This window comes from Oncorhynchus mykiss, chromosome 13 (assembly GCF_013265735.2).
Source record: "Oncorhynchus mykiss isolate Arlee chromosome 13, USDA_OmykA_1.1, whole genome shotgun sequence".
NCBI lineage: Eukaryota > Metazoa > Chordata > Actinopteri > Salmoniformes > Salmonidae > Oncorhynchus > Oncorhynchus mykiss.
Window position 1 is genome coordinate 51,484,967 of NC_048577.1, and position 23,837 is coordinate 51,508,803.

At 45.1% G+C, this 23,837-nt stretch overlaps 1 protein-coding gene across 3 annotated transcripts in view; it reads right to left on the minus strand.

The window, feature by feature from the left end:
• LOC110486743 (calcium-binding mitochondrial carrier protein SCaMC-3) overlaps window positions 1-23,685 on the minus strand; it is a 38,562-nt gene extending 14,877 nt beyond the window's left edge. The window contains exons 1-5 of one of the 3 annotated variants that reach the window (XR_005035585.1): window positions 22,771-22,908; window positions 19,803-19,877; window positions 19,622-19,694; window positions 19,019-19,483; window positions 18,178-18,765 (exon numbers count right to left, since the gene is read on the minus strand). Coding sequence is in view for 1 of the 3 variants with exons in the window: in XM_021558572.2 (XP_021414247.2) it covers window positions 22,771-22,989 (219 nt within the window). In the remaining 2 variants the exon portion in view is untranslated. Of the gene's footprint in view, window positions 1-18,177; window positions 18,766-19,018; window positions 19,484-19,621; window positions 19,695-19,802; window positions 19,878-22,770 lie in introns of those variants that run through there. The other 2 variants (XR_005035586.1, XM_021558572.2) reach the window with 2 other exon arrangements.
• Window positions 23,686-23,837: the final 152 nt, after the last annotated feature.

Sequence of the window (23,837 nt, forward strand, 5' to 3'; positions counted from 1 at the left end):
TGCATGATCAACAGAGTCCAGTCTCTGTAAGACGGAGGAGCTTGCATGCATATACAACAATTCACCATAATCAATTACAAAGAGAAAAGTGGCATGAACAAGCTTAAATAAAAACACAATTACAATTTAAGCTTTGTCACAAGATTATCCACATGAACTTTAAAGGACAACTTGTCATCCAACCAAATACCTAGGTATTTGTAGGATGACACTTTTTCAATGGATAAGCCACCAAATGTGACAATGCTAATGTTCTCTGGCAGAGTTCTAGCTCTGGTAAAGGTCATGAATTTAGTTTTTTGTATATTCAAGACCAGTTTGAGACCATAAAGGGAGGCCTGCAGTGGCTGAAAAGCAGTCTGGAGCTCTTCAACATCCTGAACCAGAGAAGGAGCACATGAATATATAACTGTATCATCTGCATTAGATGTAACTTTGCTGGTTGGAACCCTGGGGCACACCTCTATTAATCTCAAGAAAGCTAGACTTGTGATCGTTGGTATATTCACATTGTGTTTTGTCAGAAAGATAGTTCCTAAACCAATTTACTGCCACTTCACTGAGATCAATGTTTCTGAGTCTATCTAGCAACAATTCATGGTCAACTAAATCAAAGGCCTTTAAGAAATCCACAAACAGATCAGCACAATGTGTCTTTTTATCAAGTCCATTAATGATGTAATTTGCCACTGCCATAGCTGCAGTTGTGATGCTGTGTCCTGATCTAAAGCCAGACTGAACACTGCTCAGTATGTTCTTTTCAATGAAGATGTTTTTTAACTGTGAGTTCACTAGGGATTCATAGACTTTGGCCAGGATAGGGAGTTTAGAGATAGGACCATAGTTTTTAGCATCTGAGGGATCTCCACTCGTTAGCAGTGGGAGGACATAAGCTGATTTCCAAATGCCGGGTATGGAATTGGTCAAGAGACTCAAGTTGAAAATGTGAGCCACAGGTTCAGTAATAATACCAGCTGCTATCTTTAAGAGGTAGGGGTCCAAGTTGTCTGGGCCTGCAGACTTTGTAGTGTCTATTGCCTCTAGTGTTTTATAGACCTCAGTATAAGAAACAGGCTCAAAGTTCAAATGGTTCACATGAGGGCCTATGTCATAGTTGACTGTAACAGAGCTTACATTAGAGGCCTGGGCCCCATCGTTATCAAAAACTGAACCAGCAGATATGAAGTGCTTGTTAAAAAACCCAACAATATGGGCTTTATCCTTCACTTAATTAGAATCCATCATTAAATGGTCAGGAAGGCCAGAGGATACATTAGAACCTGACACTGATTTGATTAGCTTCCAGAACTTGGTAGGGTTGTTTAGGTTCTCTGTGACTGCATTTAGATAGTAATATGATTTGGAATTCCTGATCAATCCTGTGAATTTGTTTCTTAGCACTCTGAAGGAGGCCCAGTCAACAGGAGCACTTGTATGTCTAGCTTGAGCCCAAGAGATGTTTCTCTTTCTAATTAATTCTGCCAAGTTATCTGATAACCAGGGACTGTCCCTTCCACTGATTCTAAACTTCTTCCCAGGGGCATGCTTATCACAAATCTACACAAATGTCATATAAAAATAGTCCCAGGCAGTGTCAACATCGGGAAACAGACTTACTCTGTCAATATTATGGTACAGATAATGTAAGATCGCTTGCTCATCAAGCTGTCTAAAATGTATTTTAAAAATATAACAGGGTTTGGCTTTGGTCATTTTTGTATTTCTAACACAAGCAATTGCACAGTGATCACTGGCATCATTACAGAATATCCCAGTCGATGTGTATTTGTAAGGGCTCTATTCCGTTTCAGAACTCCCTAGTCCTTGCCGATGACAAGCATTCCCATAACATAATGCAGCCACCACCATGCTTGAAAATGTGAAGAGTGCTACTCAGTTGTGTTGTGTTGGATTTGCCCCAAACCTAATGCTTTGTATTGAGGGCATAAAGTTGATTTATTTGCCAATTTCTTTGCAGTTTTACTTTAGTGCCTTATTTCAAAAAGGATGCATGTTTTGTTATATTTTTATTCTGTACAGGCTTCCTTCTTTTCGCTCTGTAATTTAGGTTAGTATTGTAGAGTAACTACAATGTTGTTGATCCATCCTCAGTTTACACCTGTCAAAGCCATTACACTCTGTAACTTTTTTTAAATCACCATTTGCCTCATGGTGAAATCCCTGAGCGGTTTCCTTCCTCTCAGCAACTAAGTTAGGAAGGACGCCTGTATCTATGTAGTGACTGTGTGTATTGATACACCACCCAAAGTCTAATTAATAACTTCACTATGCTCAAAGGGTTATTCAATGTCTGTTTTTTTTTACCCTTCTACAATAGGTGCCCTTTGCGAGGCATTGTATAACCTCCCTGGTCTTGTGGTTGAATCAATGTTTGAAAGTCACTGCTCGACTGAGGGACCTTAGAGATAATTGTGTGTATGGGGTATAGAGATGAGCTAATCATTAAAAAATCATGTTAAACACTATTTTTGCATACAGACTAAGTCCATGCAACTTATTATGTGACTTGTTAGGCACATTTTTACTCCTGAACTTATTTAGGCTTGCCATAACAAAGGGGTTGAATACTTATTGACTCAAGACATTTCAGCTTTTCTTTTTTAAGAAATTGGTAAAAATGTCAAAGAACATGATTCCACTTTGACATTATGGGTATTGTGTGTAGGCCAGTGACACAAAATCTCTATTTCATCCATTTTAAATTCAGGCTGTAACACAACAAAATGCGGAAAAAGTCAAGGATTGTGTGTCACGGCCGTCCTCCTCTTCATCTGAAGAGGAGAGACGAGATGGACCTGAGGACCAATACGCGGCGTGGTAAGTGTCCATGGCAAATCTTTAATCAAGAAAGACTGAACACTATACAAACGAGTAACAAAAACAATAAACCAAATTCGACCGTGAAGCTACAAAATGAGACCTGTGCTGAAACAAGCCATCAACATAGACAATCACCCACAAACAAACAGTGCAACCCAGGCTACCTAAGTATGATTCTCAATCAGAGACAACTAATGACACCTGCCTCTGATTGAGAACCATACTAGGCCGAAAACATAGAAATGCCCCAAAACATAGAAAAACAAACATAGACTGCCCACCCAACTCACGCCCTGACCATACTAAATAAATACAAAACAACAGAAATAAAGGTCAGAACGTGACAGTACCCCCCCCCAAAGGTGCGGACTCCGGCCGCAAAACCTTGACCTATAGGGGAGGGTCTGGGTGGGCGTCTGTCCGCGGTGGCGGCTCTGGCGCGGGACGCGGACTCCACTTCATCATTGTCTTAGTCCGCTTTATTGTCCGCCTCCGTGGCTTTCTCAGCATGACCACCCCTCTCAATGACCCCACTGGACAGAGGGGCAGCTCGGGACAGAGGGACAGCTGCTCGGGACAGAGGGACAGCTGCTCGGGACAGAGGGGCAGCTGCTCGGGACAGAGGGGCGGCAGCGGCTCTGGGCAGAGGGGCTCCGGCAGCGGCGCCGGGCAGGCGGGGGGCTCCGGGCAGGCGGGGGGCTCCGGCAGCGGCGCCGGGCAGGCGGGAGGCTCCGGCAGAGGCGCCGGGCAGGCGGGAGGCTCCGGCAGAGGCGCCGGGCAGGCGGGAGGCTCCGGCAGAGGCGCCGGGCAGGCGGGAGGCTCCGGCAGAGGCGCCGGGCAGGCGGGAGGCTCCGGCAGAGGCGCCGGGCAGGCGGGAGGCTCCGGCAGAGGCGCCGGACAGGCGGGAGGCTCCGGCAGAGGCGCCGGACAGGCGGGAGGCTCCGGCAGAGGCGCCGGACAGGCGGGAGGCTCCGGCAGAGGCGCCGGACAGGCGGGAGGCTCCGGCAGAGGCGCCGGACAGGCGGGAGGCTCCGGCAGCGGCGCCGGACAGGCGGGAGACTCCGGCAGCGGCGCCGGACAGGCGGGAGACTCCGGCAGCGGCGCCGGACAGGCGGGAGACTCCGGCAGCGGCGCCGGACAGGCGGGAGACTCCGGCAGCGGCGCCGGACAGGCGGGAGACTCCGGCAGCGGCGCCGGACAGGCGGGAGACTCCGGCAGCGGCGCCGGACAGACAGGACCACCTGCAGGGAGGAGACAGAGAGACAGCCTGGTGCGTGGGGCTGCCACAGGAACCACCAGGCTGGGAAGACCTTCAGGAGGCTTGGGGTTAAGAGGAGGCACCTGAAAGACCGGGCTGTGGGGGAGCACTGGAGCTCTGGTGCGCAACCTTGGCACCACTTCCCCAGGCTGGATAACCACTCTAGCCCGGACCGTCCAGAGTGCAGGCACAGGTTGAACCGGGCTGTGGGTAAGCACGGGAGATCTAGTGCTTACTACACGCACCTCTCCCTTCGGCTCCATTCCCACATTCGCCCGGCACGAGCGGAGCGCGGGCAGAGGACGCACTGCACCCTCCCAGCGCCCCGGAGACACAGCACGCAGAGCCGGCGCAGGATACCCTGGGCCAAAACTGCGTACCGGCGACCAGACCCGCTGAGCAGGCACCATACGCCCTGGCTCGATGCCCGCACTCGCATGACACTCTCGGGGGGCTGTCCCATAGCGCACCGGGCTATGGGCACGTACTGGCGACACCGTGCGCTTAACCGCATAACACGGTGCCTGCCCAGTATCTCGCTGCTTATAATAAGCACGAGGAGTGAGCGCAGGTCTGCTACCTGGCTTAGCTCCACCCCTCGTGTGCCCCCCCCAAAAAAATTTTTGGGGCTGTCTCTCGTACCTGTCGCACTGCCGTGCTGCCTCCTCATATCGCCGCCGCTCAGCTCTGCTTTGGGGCGGCGATATTCCCCAGCCTGTGCCCAGGGTCCCTCTCCGTTCAGTATCTCCTCCCATGTCCAGGAGTCCTGTGATACCGGCCGCTGTTGTTGCTGCTGCTGCTGCTGTCGTCGCTGTTTTCTACCACGCCGCTTGGTCCTTGGTTGGTGGGTGATTCTGTCACGGCCGTCCTCCTCTTCATCTGAAGAGGAGAGACGAGATGGATCTGAGGACCAATACGCGGCGTGGTAAGTGTCCATGGCAAATCTTTAATCAAGAAAGACTGAACACTATACAAACGAGTAACAAAAACAATAAACCAAATTCGACCGTGAAGCTACAAAATGAGACCTGTGCTGAAACAAGCCATCAACATAGACAATCACCCACAAACAAACAGTGCAACCCAGGCTACCTAAGTATGATTCTCAATCAGAGACAACTAATGACACCTGCCTCTGATTGAGAACCATACTAGGCCGAAAACATAGAAATGCCCCAAAACATAGAAAAACAAACATAGACTGCCCACCCAACTCACGCCCTGACCATACTAAATAAATACAAAACAACAGAAATAAAGGTCAGAACGTGACATTGTGAATACTTTCTGAAGGCACTGTATGTGCCACTGCCGTCCATGAAAGTCCAGCCGGTGTGGTAGGAAAGGGTCAGGCGTAGATGGAAAAATCTACAAGCCACTCAAATGTTTTTACCAGCCCAAATATATTTGGGCCACAATTACACCATGACATAATTACAAAATGTTCATGTTTATTTTCTCTCTCTTTAGCTCAAATAACAGCGCCATTGATTTCAAGAAATGTTGCATCATTTTTTACGTGGTTGCATCATATTTCTGTGCATACTTTGCATTGAAGCTTGCATCGAGGCATACTTCAAAGGATGCACAAACAGAGTAGGTATTCGAGAAGTGACCTCTGTGCTTCGTTTTGCATACTGTGATTTGGACTCATACGCCGACCCTCCTGTGCTCCAGTTTACGTTCTCAGAGCACACCCCTTGAATCCAGGGCGAGGCTCCCTTGCTCTACTGGGCTATGTGGCTCTACTGGGCTATGTGGCTCTACTGGGCTATGTGGCTCTACTGGGCTATGTGGCTCTACTGGGCTCTGTGGCTCTACTGGGCTCTGTGGGGACTTTTCTAATCGGTTTATGCACACCACAGATGCAAGGTGTATAGAATTTTATGTGAAGAGTAATCCCCAATTGTCAACTACTATCATAGCCATATTATCTGGACTGAATGGAAAATGTCCTGCAAAAGGGATGACTTCAGGAGTCATAAATCCAGCCATTCTGCCAGCCAGGCTGAGTTGAACTCATGACATTGTGCAGACGCGCAGTGACACAGTAGTATCCCAAATCCCTGGTGATGACAGTTTAAGCTAAAGGACTGTTTCGCTAGCACAGACTGAATTATGTCCGAAGATTCATTTGATGGCATTGAGGAGTTTACCACATCAGCCACCGGCTTCATTAATGAGTGCATCGACAACATTTTCCCCACAGTGACAGTAAGTACATAGTCCTGTTTTGACGCCTTGCCTGTTTGATGGTTCATCGGAGGGCGTAGTGGGATTTCTTTTACGCATCATGATTAGTGTCCCGCTCCTTGAAAGCGGCAGCTCTAGCCTTTAGCTCAGTGCAGATGTTGACTGTAATCCATGGCTTCTGGTTGGGATAAGTTCGAATCCTAGTACAAAACCCAGCGACTCAAGCCTACCAGACTAGCTAACTATGCTCGCTTCGAGGCAAGCAACACTGAACTATGCATGAGTGTACCAGCTGTTCCGGATGACTGTGTGATCACACTCTCTGTAGCCAATGTGAGTAAGACCTTTAAACAGGTTAACATTCACAAGGCCGCAGGGCAAGCGTCTCCACTGACATTTTCAACCTCTCCCTGACCCAGTCTGTAATACCTACATGTTTCAAGTGGACTCCCATAGTCCCTGTGCCCAGGAACGCCATTGTAACCTGTCTAAATTACTATCGCTCCGAAGCACTCACATCTGTAGCCATATAATGCTTTGAAAGGCTGGTCATGTCTCACATTAACACCACCATCCCAGACACCTTGGACCTACTCCAATCCGTATACCGCCTCAACAGATCCACAGCTCAGGTAGTCTCTATTGCACTCCACACTGCCCTTTCCCACCTGGACAATAAGAATGCCTATGTGAGAATGCTATAAACTGACTACAGCTCAGCCTTCAACACCATAGTGCACTCCAAGCTCATCACTAAGCTAAGGACCCTGGGACTGAACACCTGCCTCTGCAATTGGATCCTGGACTTCCTGAAGGGCCACCCCCAGGTGGTGAGGGTAGGCAACAACACATCCACCACTCCCTGTTCACCCACGACTGCATGTCCACTCACGACTCCCACACCCTCATTACAGTGCCTTGCGAAAGTATTCGGCCCCCTTGAACTTTGCGACCTTTTGCCACATTTCAGGCTTCAAACATAAAGATATAAAACTGTATTTTTTTGTGAAGAATCAACAACAAGTGGGACACAATCATGAAGTGGAACGACATTTATTGGATATTTCAAACTTTTTTAACAAATCAAAAACTGAAAAATTGGGCATGCAAAATTATTCAGCCCCCTTAAGTTAATACTTTGTAGCGCCACCTTTTGCTGCGATTACAGCTGTAAGTCGCTTGGGGTATGTCTCTATCAGTTTTGCACATCGAGAGACTGACATTTTTTCCCATTCCTCCTTGCAAAACAGCTCGAGCTCAGTGAGGTTGGATGGAGAGCATTTGTGAACAGCAGTTTTCAGTTCTTTCCACAGATTCTCGATTGGATTCAGGTCTGGACTTTGACTTGGCCATTCTAACACCTGGATATGTTTATTTTTGAACCATTCCATTGTAGATTTTGCTTTATTTGGCTCCATCCATCTTCCCATCAATTTTAACCATCTTCCCTGTCCCTGCTGAAGAAAAGCAGGCCCAAACCATGATGCTGCCACCACCATGTTTGACAGTGGGGATGGTGTGTTCAGCTGTGTTGCTTTTACGCCAAACATAACGTTTTGCATTGTTGCCAAAAAGTTCAATTTTGGTTTCATCTGACCAGAGCACCTTCTTCCACATGTTTGGTGTGTCTCCCAGGTGGCTTGTGGCAAACTTTAAACGACACTTTTTATGGATATCTTTAAGAAATGGCTTTCTTCTTGCCACTCTTCCATAAAGGCCAGATTTGTGCAATATACGACTGATTGTTGTCCTATGGACAGAGTCTCCCACCTCAGCTGTAGATCTCTGCAGTTCATCCAGAGTGATCATGGGCCTCTTGGCTGCATCTCTGATCAGTCTTCTCCTTGTATGAGCTGAAAGTTTAGAGGGACGGCCAGGTCTTGGTAGATTTGCAGTGGTCTGATACTCCTTCCATTTCAATATTATCGCTTGCACAGTGCTCCTTGGGATGTTTAAAGCTTGGGAAATCTTTTTGTATCCAAATCCGGCTTTAAACTTCTTCACAACAGTATCTCGGACCTGCCTGGTGTGTTCCTTGTTCTTCATGATGCTCTCTGCGCTTTTAACGGACCTCTGAGACTATCACAGTGCAGGTGCATTTATACGGAGACTTGATTACACACAGGTGGATTGTATTTATCATCATTAGTCATTTAGGTCAACATTGGATCATTCATCGATCCTCACTGAACTTCTGGAGAGAGTTTGCTGCACTGAAAGTAAAGGGGCTGAATAATTTTGCACGCCCAATTTTTCAGTTTTTGATTTGTTAAAAAAGTTTGAAATATCCAATAGATATCGTTCCACTTCATGATTGTGTCCCACTTGTTGTTGATTCTTCACAAAAAAATACAGTTTTATATCTTTATGTTTGAAGCCTGAAATGTGGCAAAAGGTCGCAAAGTTCAAGGGGGCCGAATACTTTCGCAAGGCACTGTAAGTTTCCCGACGACATGACGGTGATCCCCAACGCCTGATCCCCACAATCGCCTGATCACCAACGACGATGAGACAGCCTATAGGGAGGAGGTCAGAGACCTGGGAGTGTGGTGCCAAGACAACAACTTCTCCCTCAATGTCAGCAAGACAAACGGAGGGCCGAGCACGCCCGGGTCACATCGACAGGGTTGAATGCTGCAAGTTCGGTGTCCACGTCACTAAGGATCGTGGTCCACACACAGCAACACAGTCGTGAAGAGGGCACGACTATGCCTCTTCCCCCTCAGGAGGCTGAAAAGATTTGGCATGGGCAGTCAGATCCTCAAAAGGTTCTACAGCTGCACCACTTAGAGCATCTTGACTGGCTGTATCACCGCTTGCAGTACATCACTGGGGCCGAGCTCCCTGCCATCCAGGACCTCTATAACCAGCGGTGTCAGAGGAGGACTGTAAAAGAAAGACTCCAGCCAACCGTCATAGACTGTTCTCTCTGCTACCACGTGGAAAGTGGTACTGATGCACCAAGTCTGGAACCAACAGGACCCTGAACAGCTTCTACCCACAAGCAATAAATAGTTAGTCTGGGTAGCTATTTTATGAACTATTTAACTATCTGCATTGACCCTTTTTGCACTAACTGTTTTGACACATCACATACGTTGCTGCTACTGTTTACTATCTGTCACTTTATTCCTAGTTACAGTAGATGTACACATCTACCTCAATGACCTCGTACCCCTGCACATCCACTCTGTACTGGTACCCCGTGTACATAGCCAAGTTATCCTTACTCATTGTGTATTTATTACTACTTTTTCTTTCTCTCTGCATTGTTGGAAAAGGACCTGTAACTAAGCATTTCACAGTTAGTCTACACCTGTTGTTAACAAAGTATTTTACAAATAACATTTGATTTGAAGACTGAGGTTAAGATGTGTGTGTGTGTGTGTGTGTGTGTGTGTGTGTGTGTGTGTGTGTGTGTGTGTGTGTGTGTGTGTGTGTGTGTGTGTGTTTGTGTGTGTGTGTGTGTGTGTGTGTGTGTGTGTGTGTGTGTGTGTGTGTGTGTGTGTATGTGTGCGCCAGACACTGATATTAAGGTCAGGCGGGGTCAGGGCTGCACCAGGTTTGTGTTACAGTCATACCTTTAAAATATTCATTCAGGCAAGTGTTTCTTGGAATGTACTGGGACAGGCAGGTCAGAAAAACATGCATCAGTATTGTGTTGAAGCAACATAGTTTTCAGATAGCACTGGTGACAAGCACCTTGAATTGGTGAAAATAGCACTGGAACTCTTTTAATATCTGTAGTAAAATGCCTCTCACTGCCTGTAGAACACTCTGCCTGCTTCTCCTGTGACATCACAGGGTCAAAATAGAGCACTGAGACACCGGCTAGACTGGACCATAGCTCATAGCTCAGGTAGTTAAAGATTTGATATGAGAGGCCTATACACTCGGAATAAGTGAAGCAGGTTATAGTTCCTGTTCATTGTACTAGTAGGCTATAAACAAATATACTTGTTTATAGTAAACACAGGAACTACACAGTTGCCTATGTCAGTGCGTCTCAAATTGGAGTCCACTAGGTATCTTTTAGCCGTACCCTTATCCTACTCCTCCTCTGTTCCTCTGGTGATGTAGAGGTGAATCCAGGCCCTGCAGTGCCTAGCTCCACTCCTATTCCCAGGTGCTCTCTTTTGATGAATTCTGTAACCGTAATAGCCTTGGTTTCATGCATGTTAACATTAGAAGCCTCCTCCCTAAGTTTGTTTTATTCACTGCTTTAACACACTCTGCCAACCCGGATGTCTGAATCCTGGCTTAGGAAGACAACCAAAAATTCTGAAATCTTCATCCCTAACTACAACATTTTTAGACAGGATAGAACGGCCCAAGAGGGCGGTGTTGTAATCTACTGCAGAGATAGCCTGCAGAGTTTTGTCCTACTATCCAGGTCTGTACCCAAACAATTTGAACTTCTACTTTTAAATCCGGCGCTGACAGAGTCGCACTTCACTCCGGCGCTGCCACAGTCGCCCTTCACTCCGGCACTGCCGGAGTCTCCCGCCTGTCCGGTGCTGCCGGAATCTCGCGTCTATTTGGGGCCCACTGCAAGGGTCCCCAGTCTGAGGTCAGCGTCGAGGGTTGCCGCTCCAAAGGCGCCCCTTAAGTGGGACAAGACTATGGTGAAGTGGGGTCCACTGTCACGCCCTGACCGTAGATTGCTTTGTATGTTTCTATTTTTAGTTTGGTCAGGGTGTGATGTGGGTGGGTATTCTATGTTGTATGTCTAGGTGTTGTGTTTCTATGTTTAGGCCTGGTATGGCTTTGTTGTTTTTCTGTTCTAGTGTTCAGTTTCTTTATTAAATTTACCATGAACACGTACCACACTCTGCCAACCCGGATGTCTGAATCCTGGCTTAGGAAGACAACCAAAAATTCTGAAATCTTCATCCCTAACTACAACATTTTCAGACAGGATAGAACGGCCCAAGAGGGCGGTGTTGCAATCTACTGCAGAGATAGCCTGCAGAGTTTTGTCCTACTATCCAGGTCTGTACCCAAACAATTTGAACTTCTACTTTTAAATCCGGCGCTGCCAGAGTCGCACTTCACTCCGGCGCTAGCACATTTTCCATTCAGTCCACCTACGAATATCGTTACATTGTGCTGCTAGGCGACCTAAACTGGAACATGCTTAACACCCCAGCCATCCCACAATATAAGCTTGATGCCCTCAATCTCAAACAAATTATCAATGAACCTACCTGGTACTACCCCAAAGCCGTAAACACGGGCACCTTCATAGATAACATCCTAACCAACTTGCCCTCTAAATACACCTCTGCTGTTTTCAACCAAGATCTCAGCGATCACTGCCTCATTGCCTGCATCTGTAATCGGTCAGCGGTCATACGACCTCCAATCATCACTATCAAACGCTCCCTGAAACTCTTCAGCGAGCAGGCCTTTCTAATCAACCTGGCCGGGGTATCCTGGAAGGATATTGACCTCATCCCGTCAGTAGAGGATGCCTGGTTATTTTTTTAAAATACCTTCCTCACCATCTTAAATAAGCATGCCCCATTCAATAAATTTAGAACCAGGAACAGATATAGCACTTGGTTCTCTCCAGACCTGACTGCCCTTAACCAAAACAAAGACATCCTATGGCGTTCTGCATTAGCATCGAACAGCCCCCGTGATATGCAACTTTTCAGGGAAGCTAGAAATCAATATACACAGGCAGTTAGAAAAGCCAAGGCTAGCTTTTTCAAGCAGAAATTTGCTTACTGCAACACAAACTCAAAAAAGTTCTGGGACACTGTAAAGTCCATGGAGAATAAGAACACCTCCTCCCAGCTGCCCACTGCACTGAGGATAGGAAACACTGTCACCACCGATAAATCCACTATAATTGAGAATTTCAATAAGCATTTTTCTACAGCTGGTCATGATTTCCACCTGGCTACCCCTGCCCCGGTCAACAGCACTGCACCCCCCCCCCCACAGAAACTCGCCCAAGCCTTCCCCATTTCTCCTTCTCCCCAAAACAAGTCAGCTGATGTTCTGAAAGAGCTGCAAAATCTGGACCCCTACAAATCAGCCAGGCTAGACAATCTGGACCCTTTCTTTCTAAAATGATCTGCCGAAATTGTTGCAACCCCTATTACTAGCCTGTTCAACCTCTCTTTCGTGTCGTCTAAGATTCCCAAAGATTGGAAAGCAGCTGCGGTCATCCCCCTCTTCAAAGGGGGGGATACTCTTGACCCAAACTGCTACAGACCTATATCTATCCTACCCTGCCTTTCTAAGGTCTTCGAAAGCCAAGTCAACAAACAGATTACCGACCATTGACCTGGCCAAGGCTTTTGACTCTGTCAATCACCACATCCTCATCGGCAGACTCGATAGCCTTGGTTTCTCAAATGATTGCCTCGCCTGGTTCACCAACTACTTCTCTGATAGAGTTCAGTGTGTCAAATCGGAGGGCCTGTTGTCCGGGCCTCTGGCAGTCTCTATGGGGGTGCTTCAGGGTTCAATTCTTGGACCAACTCTCTTCTCTGTATACATCAATGATGTCGCTCTTGCTGCTGGTGAGTCTCTGATCCACCTCTACGCAGACGACACCATTCTGTATACTTCTGGCCCTTCTTTGGACACTGTGTAACAACCCTCCAGACGAGCTTATCCAGCCATACAACACTCCTTCCGTGGCCTCCAATTGCTCTTAAATACAAGTAAAACTAAATGAACGCTCTTCAAACGATCGCTGCCTGCACCTGCCCGCCCGTCAACATCACTACTCTGGACGGTTCTGACTTAGAATATGTGGACAACTACAAATACCTAGGTGTCTGGTTAGACTGTGAACTCTCCTTCCAGACTCACATGAAACATCTCCAATCCAAAGTTACATCTAGAATTGGCTTCCTATTTCGCAACAAAGCATCCTTCACTCATGCTGCCAAACATACCCTAGTAAAACTGACCATCCTACCGATCCTCGACTTCGGCGATGTCATTTACAAAATTGCCTCCAATACCCTACTTAATAAATTGGATGCAGTCTATCACAGTGCCATCCGTTTTGTCACCAAAGCCCCATATACTACCCACCACTGCGACCTGTACACTCTCGTTAGTTGGCCCTCGCTTCATACTCATTGCCAAACCCACTGACTCCAGGTCATCTACAAGACCCTGCTAGGTAAAGTCCCCCTTATCTCAGCTCGCTGGTCACCATAGCAGCACCCACCTGTAGCACGCGCTCCAGCAGGTCTATCTCTCTGGTCACACCCAAAACCAATTCTTCCTTTGGCCGGCTCTCCTTCCAGTTCTCTGCTGCCAATGACTGGAACGATCTACAAAAATCTCTGAAACTGGAAACACTTATCTCCCTCACTAGCTTTAAGCACTAGCTGTCAGAGGAGCTCACAGATTACTGCACCTGTACGTAGCCCATCTACAATTTAGCCCAAACAACTACCTCACCCCTACTATATTTATTTATTTATTTAGCTCCTTTGCACCCCATTATTTCTATCTCTACCTTGCACATTCTTCCACTGCAAATCTACCATTCCAGTGTTTTACTTGCTATGTTGTATTTACTTCGCCACCATGGCCGTTTTTTGCCTTTACCTCCCTTATCTCACCTCATTTGCTCACATTGTATATAGACTTATTTTTCTACTGTATTATTGACTGTATGTTTGTTTTACTCCATGTGCAACTCTGTGTTGTTGTTTGTGTCGAACTGCTATGCTATATCTTGGCTAGGTCGCAATTGTAAATGAGAACTTGTTCTCAACTTGCCTACCTGGTTAAACAAAGGTGAAATAAAAAAATAAATAAAAGGTACCGAAGGGGTCCGCAACAAGATCAACCATTTTTTTACATAATTTTTTAATATATATTTTTTTAATCCCTTACTGAAAAACAATGTATTTTATATATATGTTTTATCACAGTGCTGTTATTACAAAACTACCACTAACAGGTCACGATCTTCATCATAAATGGAAAAAGGGATTTTTTTTTGTTCAAATACTGTACATAACGCAACATTTCTGTAATGTTAGTATATCTCTATGTACATCTTTCAAATGATTTGCCACGGAGTGGCAAAGCGGTCTAAGGCACTGCATCTCAGTGCAAGGGGCGTTACTACAGTCCCTGTTTCGAATCCAGGCTGTATCACATCCGGCCGTGATTGGAAGTCTCATAGGGCGGCGCACAATTGGCCCAGCGTTGTCCGAGTTTGGCCGTCATTGTAAATAAGAATTTGTTCTTAACTGACTTGCCTAGTTAAATAAAGGTTCAATTAAAAAATGTATAGTAATAAAGTGCTTTGTACGTCATTAAGTTGGAAAAATGGCAGAGAAAGGCAAGTGACATCCGCGAATAGCCTGCTCTGCCCTTATTGAGTCTGCTGGTGTGCTGTGCTTTTAGCTGACCCAATGTTACGGACTGACTGCTGGGAACATGTCAACAACTTCATCAGCAATCTGTGAAACTATGTTAGATAAGTGACAAGCTACAAGCTACACAGTGTTTCTCAGTGCAGTTCCCAACATCCTTTGCTAGCTAGCTAACATTCAATCCCTGTGTTTGTCAGTGAAGCTAGCGAGCAGCAAGCAGGCTACAACAAGCTAAATCAGTTGATGAAATCACTAGCGACGATATACTTGCACATACACTGCTCAAAAAAATAAAGGGAACACTTAAACAACACAATGTAACTCCAAGTCAATCACACTTCTGTGAAATCAAACTGTCCACTTAGGAAGCAACACTGATTGACAATAAATTTCACATGCTGTTGTGCAAATGGAATAGACAACAGGTGGAAATTATAGGCAATTAGCAAGACACCCCCAATAAAGGAGTGGTTCTGCAGGTGCTTCCTGGCTGATGTTTTGGTCACTTTTGAATGCTGGCAGTGCTTTCACTCTATTGGTAGCATGAGACGGAGTCTACAACCCACACAAGTGGCTCAGGTAGTGCAGCTCATCCAGGATGGCACATCAATGCGAGCTGTGGCAAGAAGGTTTGCTGTGTCTGTCAGCGTAGTGTCCAGAGCATGAAGCCGCTACCAGGAGATAAGCCAGTACACCAGGAGACGTGGAGGAGGCCGTAGGAGGGCAACAACCCAGCAGCAGGACCGCTACCTCCGCCTTTGTGCAAGGTGGAGCAGGAGGAGCACTGCCAGAGCCCTGCTAAATGACCTCCAGCAGGCCACAAATGTGCATGTGTCTGCTCGAACGGTCAGAAACAGACTCCATGAGGGTGGTATGAGGGCCCGACGTCCACAGGTGGGGGTTGTGCTTATAGCCCAACACCGTGCAGGACGTTTGGCATTTGCCAGAGAACACCAAGATTGGCAAATCCGCCACTGGCTCCCTGTGCTCTTCACAGATGAAAGCAGGTTCACACTGAGCACATGTGACAGACGTGACAGAGTCTGGAGACGCCGTGGAGAACGTTCTGCTGCCTGCAACATCCTCCAGCATGACCGGTTTGGCGGTGGGTCAGCCATTTCTTTGGGGGGGCCGCACATCCCTCCATGTGCTCGCGAGAGGTAGCCTGACTGCCATTAGGTACCGAGATGAGATCCTCAGACCCCTTGTGAGACCATATGCTGGTGCGGTTGGCCCTGGGTTCCTCCTAATGCAAGACAATGCTAGACCTCATGTGGCTGGAGTGTGTCAGCAGTTCCTGCAAGAGGAAGGCATTGATGCTATGGACTGGCCCACCCGTTCCCCAGACCTGAATCCAATTGAGCACATCTGGGACATCATGTCTCGCTCCATCCACCAACGCCACGTTGCACCACAGACTGTCCAGGAGTTGGCGGATGCTTTAGTCCAGGTCTGGGAGGAGATCCCGCAGGAGACCATCCTGAGGAGGTCATACAGGCACGTGGAGGCCACACACACTACTGAGCCTCATTTTGACTTGTTTTAAGGACATTACATCAAAGTTGGATCAGCCTGTAGTGTGGTTTTCCACTTTCATTTTGAGTGTGACTGCAAATCCAGACCTCCATGGGTTGATACATTTGATTTCCATTGATCATTTTTGTGTGATTTTGTTGTCAGCACATTCAACTATGTAAAGAAAAAAGTATTTAATAACAATATTTCATTCATTCAGATCTAGGATGTGTTATTTTAGTGTTCCCTTTATTTTTTTGAGCAGTGTATTTTGTGCAGGAGTAGAGATGTTGTTTTGTTTGTACAACTTTTCACTATCTATCAGCGCATGCATCTGTCCCAGTGCCCATGTTTCATAGAGAGTGAGTCATGCACAAGACAGGTTGTGAATGCCTGCGAATGGATTTAGAATTTTGGAATATTGATAAATGTCAGTTGAGATGTCGAGTGCGCATCGTCTCAATGCTCATTTTGGCCAAAACACTTGCAGACTCAATTGAGCTCTATCGAACACAACAGCAAGTGGCCACTCGATAAAGGGCTTAGGGGCCAAGTGTTCTGTTTGAGATTCAGCCTATGACTGCAGTAGATAGAACGTCATTTCCCCCTAGCGGTCATACGCAATAGATGCGGTAAAGGAGTCAATGGAACGCAGACGTTCAGATTGACCAGACTGGCGCACATTCAATAAATCTGATCTAACAAAGTGGATATTGGTCAAATCCGTAATGATTTATGTATTGTAACAGGCCCACAATGCGGTTACTTAAGTCCAAATTGGATATATTTGGCTGTTTTTGCTGCATAACATGTAGATGTCACTTTTCAGGTTTAGAAGAAGTGACTGCTAAATGCTAACTTTTGCTATAAACTGATTTGTATAGCTAGCATATAGAAATTGGTGGTGGTAGTCCAAGTTGTTTTTAACTGTAATGCAGTTAATTGGTAACGATGACATTAACATATTTTTTTAATTCACCTTTATTTAACCAGGTAGGCCAGCTGAGAACAAGTTCTCATTTACAACTGCGACCTGGCCAAGATAAAGCAAAGCAGTGCCACACAAACATTAACAGAGTTACACATGGAATTAACAAACGTACAGTCAATAACACAATAGAAAAATATATGTACAGTGTGTGCAAATGTAGTAAGATTAGGGAGGTAAGGCAATAAATAGGCCATAGAGGCGAAATAATGACAATTTAGCGTCGTGTTGGGGTTGGCATCTATACAAGTATTATACTCCGATTTTTACCCCAACATAGTGTGAAATACACATGCAAACAATAGCCTAAATGTAGGCTAATTTTGCTGGGGGGCAATGAGGAGCCCTTTCCCCCACGCGTTTCCATGGCAATTCCATTGTTTTGTTCAAGTTCGATTGACCTCTTTACCAGATCTATAGGACCACCATACACAATAGGACCCTATTCTGCATTGTCCATGTGGAATTGTATTATTTTGTCTTATTGTTTTAAAGGTCCCGCACAGTCGTCCGATTTCTCAAGTAAAAATTTGAATGACCGAAACATCACCCATAACATTTTTACAATATTAAAATGCTCAGAATTGAAGAAATTGTACCCTTTCTCCCATCTCTAACTATCAGGAAGCCTGAAAGAACAGGCTGAGTGGGCGGGGAGCTTATATCATGTGCTCGCCTTGAATGACAGCTCTTTGAAACACCCTTGTGGTCGTTGCCAGGTGACAAGGTAAACAATGGGTCACATGTCAATGATGACCAGGTAAACAATGGGCCACATGTCATTCTGACCCTAAATAGTATTCCTCAACCCATTTTCTCTACAAAATGTTCTCAAAAGAGCTGATAATGGACTGTTAGATATCAGTCAAACAGCAGCAATACACAATTGCATTTCTATTGTTTTGTAACTAATCACTGTTCACTGATACACTTCTTCAGCAGAATTAGTCATGTACATGAAAACAGCATACAATAAGTGTACTGGACAATTGATTGGTGCCTCTGCATTAGCATTATAAATGACAATATGTTCAGAATTGTATGTATTGATCAGACATTTATTTGTTAATTTACATTAGGCAAGCATATCTGAAATATTGATCAACATGGACATTCATGAGAAATAAAGGTAAGAAATAATGGTGAGACATCATTTGACATAAAAAAATAAATCAAATAGAGCCATAAACCGCAATATAGGCACCCTGCTGCCCTACAGTGTGCAGGACCCCATTGAGTCTTACAATTTGTAACTCTCATCTCCCGTCCAAATGTTAGAAAAAACTATGTAAAATAAAATGTGATATCATATAAATTACTTAGACTTTGGGAAATGCAACCAACTACAGAGATTGATGGGACGGGATCGGGAGAGGAGGGGGACCATGTAACCTGCTTCAATCAAGCAGGCTTCAGTCACCCACTTGACTTCAGTCACCCCGAAGATTGATGCTGGAGACAAAACCAGGTATGGTCTCCTCCTTGTCAGGCCTCTCACACTGGGCAGACGGGTTCTGGGATGGACAGCTCGCACATCTTCCCCACATACGGCACTGGATCAAGGGTGACCTTGCTGAAGAGGAGATCCAGGAGCCTGTCTATGTAGCCTGTGAGGGTTTTGAAAAGGAAAATGTTTGTTAAATTGGTAGTGAAATTAATTTCATTTTATTCACTGTTCTGAGTTATGACGTTATCAATTTGTTGATGTAGCGATCTACTCATTCTACAATGTGTTTTCTGGTGTTTTTGAAGTACTCATTTTGAAATATGCAATATTTAGTGAACTTTTCAATGTTTGAATTTGGAATTTGTGTGTGCCTAAAATGCTCAATTGATTTGAAATGAATAATTATGACGTACAGTTTTGGTTGGGTCTGTCTTCACAGGCTTCACAGCATAACCCCCCCTTCTTTGGTCTGTCTTCACAGGTTTCACAGCATATCCCCCTTCTTTGGTCTGTCTTCACTTGATCTGTCTTCATGGGCTTTACAGCATATCCCCCTTCTTTGGTCTGTCTTCACAGGCTTCACAGCATATCCCCCTTATTTGGTCTGTCTTCACAGGCTTTACAGCATTTCCCCCTTCTTTGGTCTGTCTTCACAGGCTTTACAGCATATCCCCCTTCTTTGGTCTGTCTTCACAGGCTTTACAGCATATCCCCCCTTCTTTGGTCTGTCTTCACATGCTTTACAGCATATCCCCCCTTCTTTGGTCTGTCTTCACAGGCTTTACAGCATATCCCCTTTTCTTTTTTTCTGTCTTCACAGGCCCCTTTATCTTGGGAAAGCTGATTTTGTATCATGGCATTCCTGCTGCGGGGGTTGCCTGGAAAGATGTGCAAACCGAGTAGATGTTGAATTTTCTAAAATGTAGATTATTAGAGCCCCAATGACACAAGCTACAGCAAATATAAGACAACAACCCACATAATTGACAGGGGTAAATTACAAATACTATACACACCAGAACTCCTTTTGTGGACAACATTCCTTCATATCAGCTGTTTGCTGTCAGTTCTCAGACTCAATGTAGGGGGCTTAGGGATGGAAGAACAAAAACCATTTAGTGACAATCAGCTGTGTTGCAGAAAATATACTGTCAAAGTAGCCACAGTTACAGCCACCAGTGTCAGACTCATACTTACATTATGGTCAGTGCTTGCAAGACAAACTGATCCACTGTCAATGATGGTTCAGCATCCATCTTCATGATTAGCTTCCTGGCAAGACACATCAAATGTTCTCCCCAATTTATAAAGCAACTTCGCTCTAAATGTGCACTGCACACGGGTGTTATGATCCTGTCCACCCGAAATGAAAACCAGCCACTGCTTACGGATGTCCTCATTCTTCAGGAAATAGTGTAATGTTAAATTATCACTATGGCATCCAGTCACAACACAGTGTGTTTTTTCCGGCATGATGGTAAGTAGCTTGCTAGCTATAAGTTACAACACAGATGAAAAGTTGAGTTACCAGTATCGTTCTGCCACATTCTACTTGAGCTATTTATGGTTTGTAAACAAAGCCGTATGATGTGCACATGTGATGGCGGTTTTAAACTTCTTAAGGCTAGGGGGCGGTATTTTCACGTCATGATGAAAAGCGTGCCCAAAGTAAACTGCCTGTTACTCGGGCCCAGAAGCTAGGATATGCATATTATTAGTATATCTGTATGGAAAACACTCTGAAGTTTCTAAAACTGTTTGAATGATTTCTGTGAGTATAACAGAACTTATTTGGCAGGCGAAACCCAGAGGACAAACCATCCAGGTATTTTTTTTGAGGTCACTCTTTTTTCAATGGGTTTTCTATGGGGATCTAGATTTCTAAGGCACTTGCTTGCACTTGCTTCCACTGGATGTCAACAATCCTTAGAAATTGGTTGATGTTTTTCCTTTGTGTAATAAAGAAGTAGGGCAGTTCAGAACAAGGGTCGAGTGAAGTGTACTGTTTGTTAGAGGCGCGTGACCTGAAAGCTCGCTCCACTTTGTTTGTATCCGCTATTGAACGCAGTTTATCCCATCTTAAATGTTATTGATTATTTACGTAAAAAAATACCTAAAGTTGTATTAGGAAAGTTGTTTTAAATGTTTGGACAAAGATTACAGGTAACTTATTAGATATTTTGTAGTCATGTTGCGCGAGTTGGAACTAGTGTTTTTCTGGATTAAACGCGCCAAATAAATGGACATTTTGGATATATAATGACAGAATTAATCGAACAAAAGAACCATTTGTGATGTTTATGAGACATATTGGAGTGCCAACAGAAGAAGCCCGTCAAAGGCAAGGCATGAATTATATAGTTATTTCTGAGTTACGTGTCGCGCCTGGTGGGTTGAATTATGATTGTCTGTGTTTGTTTGATGGGGTGCTGTCCTCAGATAATAGCATGGTTTGCTTTCGCAGTAAAGCCTTTTTGAAATCTGGCACGTTGGCTGGATTAACAACAAGTGTAGCTGTAATTTGGTGCATTGCATGTGTGATTTCATGAAAGTTTAATATTTATAGTAATTTAATTGGAATTTGGCGCTCTGCCATTTCAGTGGATGTTGTCAAATCGATCCCGTTAATGGAATTTGATCCCTAAGAGGCTTTACATATTTAAATTAGTTAAGATTACAAGACGCTACCATTGATGTATAACATTTACGGCCCTACTTGACATTACATAGGGGCAGCAGGTAGCCTAGTGGTTAAAGCATTGGGCGAGTAACCGAAAGGTTGCTGGATTTAATCCCAGAGCTGACAAGGTAAACATCTGTTGTTCTGTTCCTGAACAACTGTTCCCCGGTAGGCCGACATTGTAAATGAGAATATGTTCTTAACTGACTTGCCTAGTTAAATAAAGACAGAAGTAATCCCTGAATTCAAGTGTTTGACATGGGGGAGGGGACCAGTAACTTGACCTGTTCACCGGACGTGCTACCTGTCCCAGACCTGCTGTTTTCAACTCTCTAGAGACAGCAGGAGCGGTAGAGATACTCTTAATGATCGGCTATGAAAAGCCAACTGACATTTAGTCCTGATGTGCTGACCTGTTGCACCCTCGACAACTACTGTGATTATTGTTATTAGACCATGCTGGTCATTTATGAACATTTGAACATCTTGGCCATGTTCTGTTATAATCTCCACCTGGCACAGCCAGAAGAGGACTGGCCGCCCCTCATAGCCTGGTTCCTCTCTAGGTTTCTTCCTAGGTTTTGGCCTTTCTAGGGAGTTTTTCCTAGCCACCGTGCTTCTACACCTGCATTGCTTGCTGTTTGGGGTTTTAGGCTGGGTTTCTGTACAGAACTTTGAGATATCAGCTGATGTAAGAAGGGCTATATAAATAAATCTGATGTGATTTGATTTAACTTCATGATCAACTTTGTTAATGTACAGTAATTTTGTTCACTGGTTTCATCCAAATATACTCAAATGTTATGAAAAACATGATGTTCACTATTCGGACCTTTAACAGAAAAACTATTTAAAAAAAATGTGTTGTTTAAACATTACGAAATGTAGAGCAGTTGTCACAACAACAGATTACACAAATGTACATAAATCTGGCCAGGGGGTCTGTGGAAGAAGTTGGTGCAATACAATACAATACACAATACAATATTATTAATCTACAATATACCCTTAGACGCACAACAGGGCCTGGGAGGCTCACAGGGATCCACAGTAGTCCATCAATGATCCAGTTTTCAACTAAAAACTTATTGTATTCCATCCAATTGTTGATTACATTGTACTTTCCATGGCTGAAGTATTGGTTAGTCTGGCCATGCATGCACTGCAGCGTCATGATTTTTTTTTTTTTTTTTTACCTCACTCTAAAGTCTGAGTTGTGTTCTATTTTGAGGGGGTCCCTGATGAATTTGCTATCAGAAAAAAAAGTTTAGGAACCCCTGGCCCATGTCATACAAACTGTATGATCAGTTTGTGTTGTTTGACAGGACATAATCGTTTTACTCCTTACTGAGCCAAGAACAAACAAACAAACACACACACACACACACACACACACACACACACACAATTAATGTGCCATGCAGGCTATAATTCAAGGGATACACATGTCTATTGGAATACCCCCAAAATCACTATTCCTCTCACCTCCTCCGCGTCACTGCGAAGTAAACCGCGTGCAGCGAGTCCTATCCTCAGCTCGTTGACGTCGACTTTACCGTCTTTATTGAGGTCCAGTTGGTCGAACAGTTCGGCCCATCTCTCTCGCGTTTCCGGTTCCCTATCAGGGTCCGACACACCTTTGTCTTGTTCTTGACAGCGAGCCCGGGTCCAACCAAAGCAGAACCGAGCCCTGCCTTCGCCCATGTGAAATGGAGAATTGTGCAATCCTGGTGGTGGTGGCTATTATCCCAACCTGCTGCCGCGAAGCAGGCGTAGAAAATTAAAGGAGCGCTTTTTGTTCTAATGACTCCCAGTGGGTTTCGTTACGATAACCTACCTATTCAAATCCCGGAACCATGGTATATCGAAATGGCACGACAGTCTTACTGAAATAACTGATGTTCTCCCTCGGTCTCGTTACCGAGGCACCGGTTTAATATACCGAGTCGTTGCCGAGAATGTCAGTACACCGGGCGCGGTGTAAACTCTCGGTGCCTGTAATATTAATCCCCGTATCCGTTACGTATCTCGTGACATCGGCGATGATTAAATCCATGAACTAATTCAAATGAATTAGTCTGTTGGTCAGGGGACTGGCTCTGCCTTTTGGATAGGCAGTGAGTCCCCCTATGCAACGAAGCGAACCAAGCTCCCGGTGTTCGTTATATTTTACCACAGCTACAGTTTTGTGTATGCATGTAGGATACCGGGTGGAATTTCTATGCTGTCATCTCTGACAACGCGCTCAATGCGGTGTTTGTGTGCGAGTGTTCGTGAGAGAAAGAGTTCCCTTTTACTTTGAAAGGTTCGACGTTAGAACAGAGTGAGAGTGTTTAGGTGTAGCTGTAGTAGAAGCCTAACAAAAATCATCTACTTTCACCTCTGCAGGTCCATCCTCTCCTCCCCCTCTCGTAAGATTATGATGCTTCCTTCTGTTCATTACATAGCCGTTATCATTATTGCAGCTGCTCATTTGACACACACACACACACACACACACACACACACACACACACACACACACACACACACACACACACACACACACACAC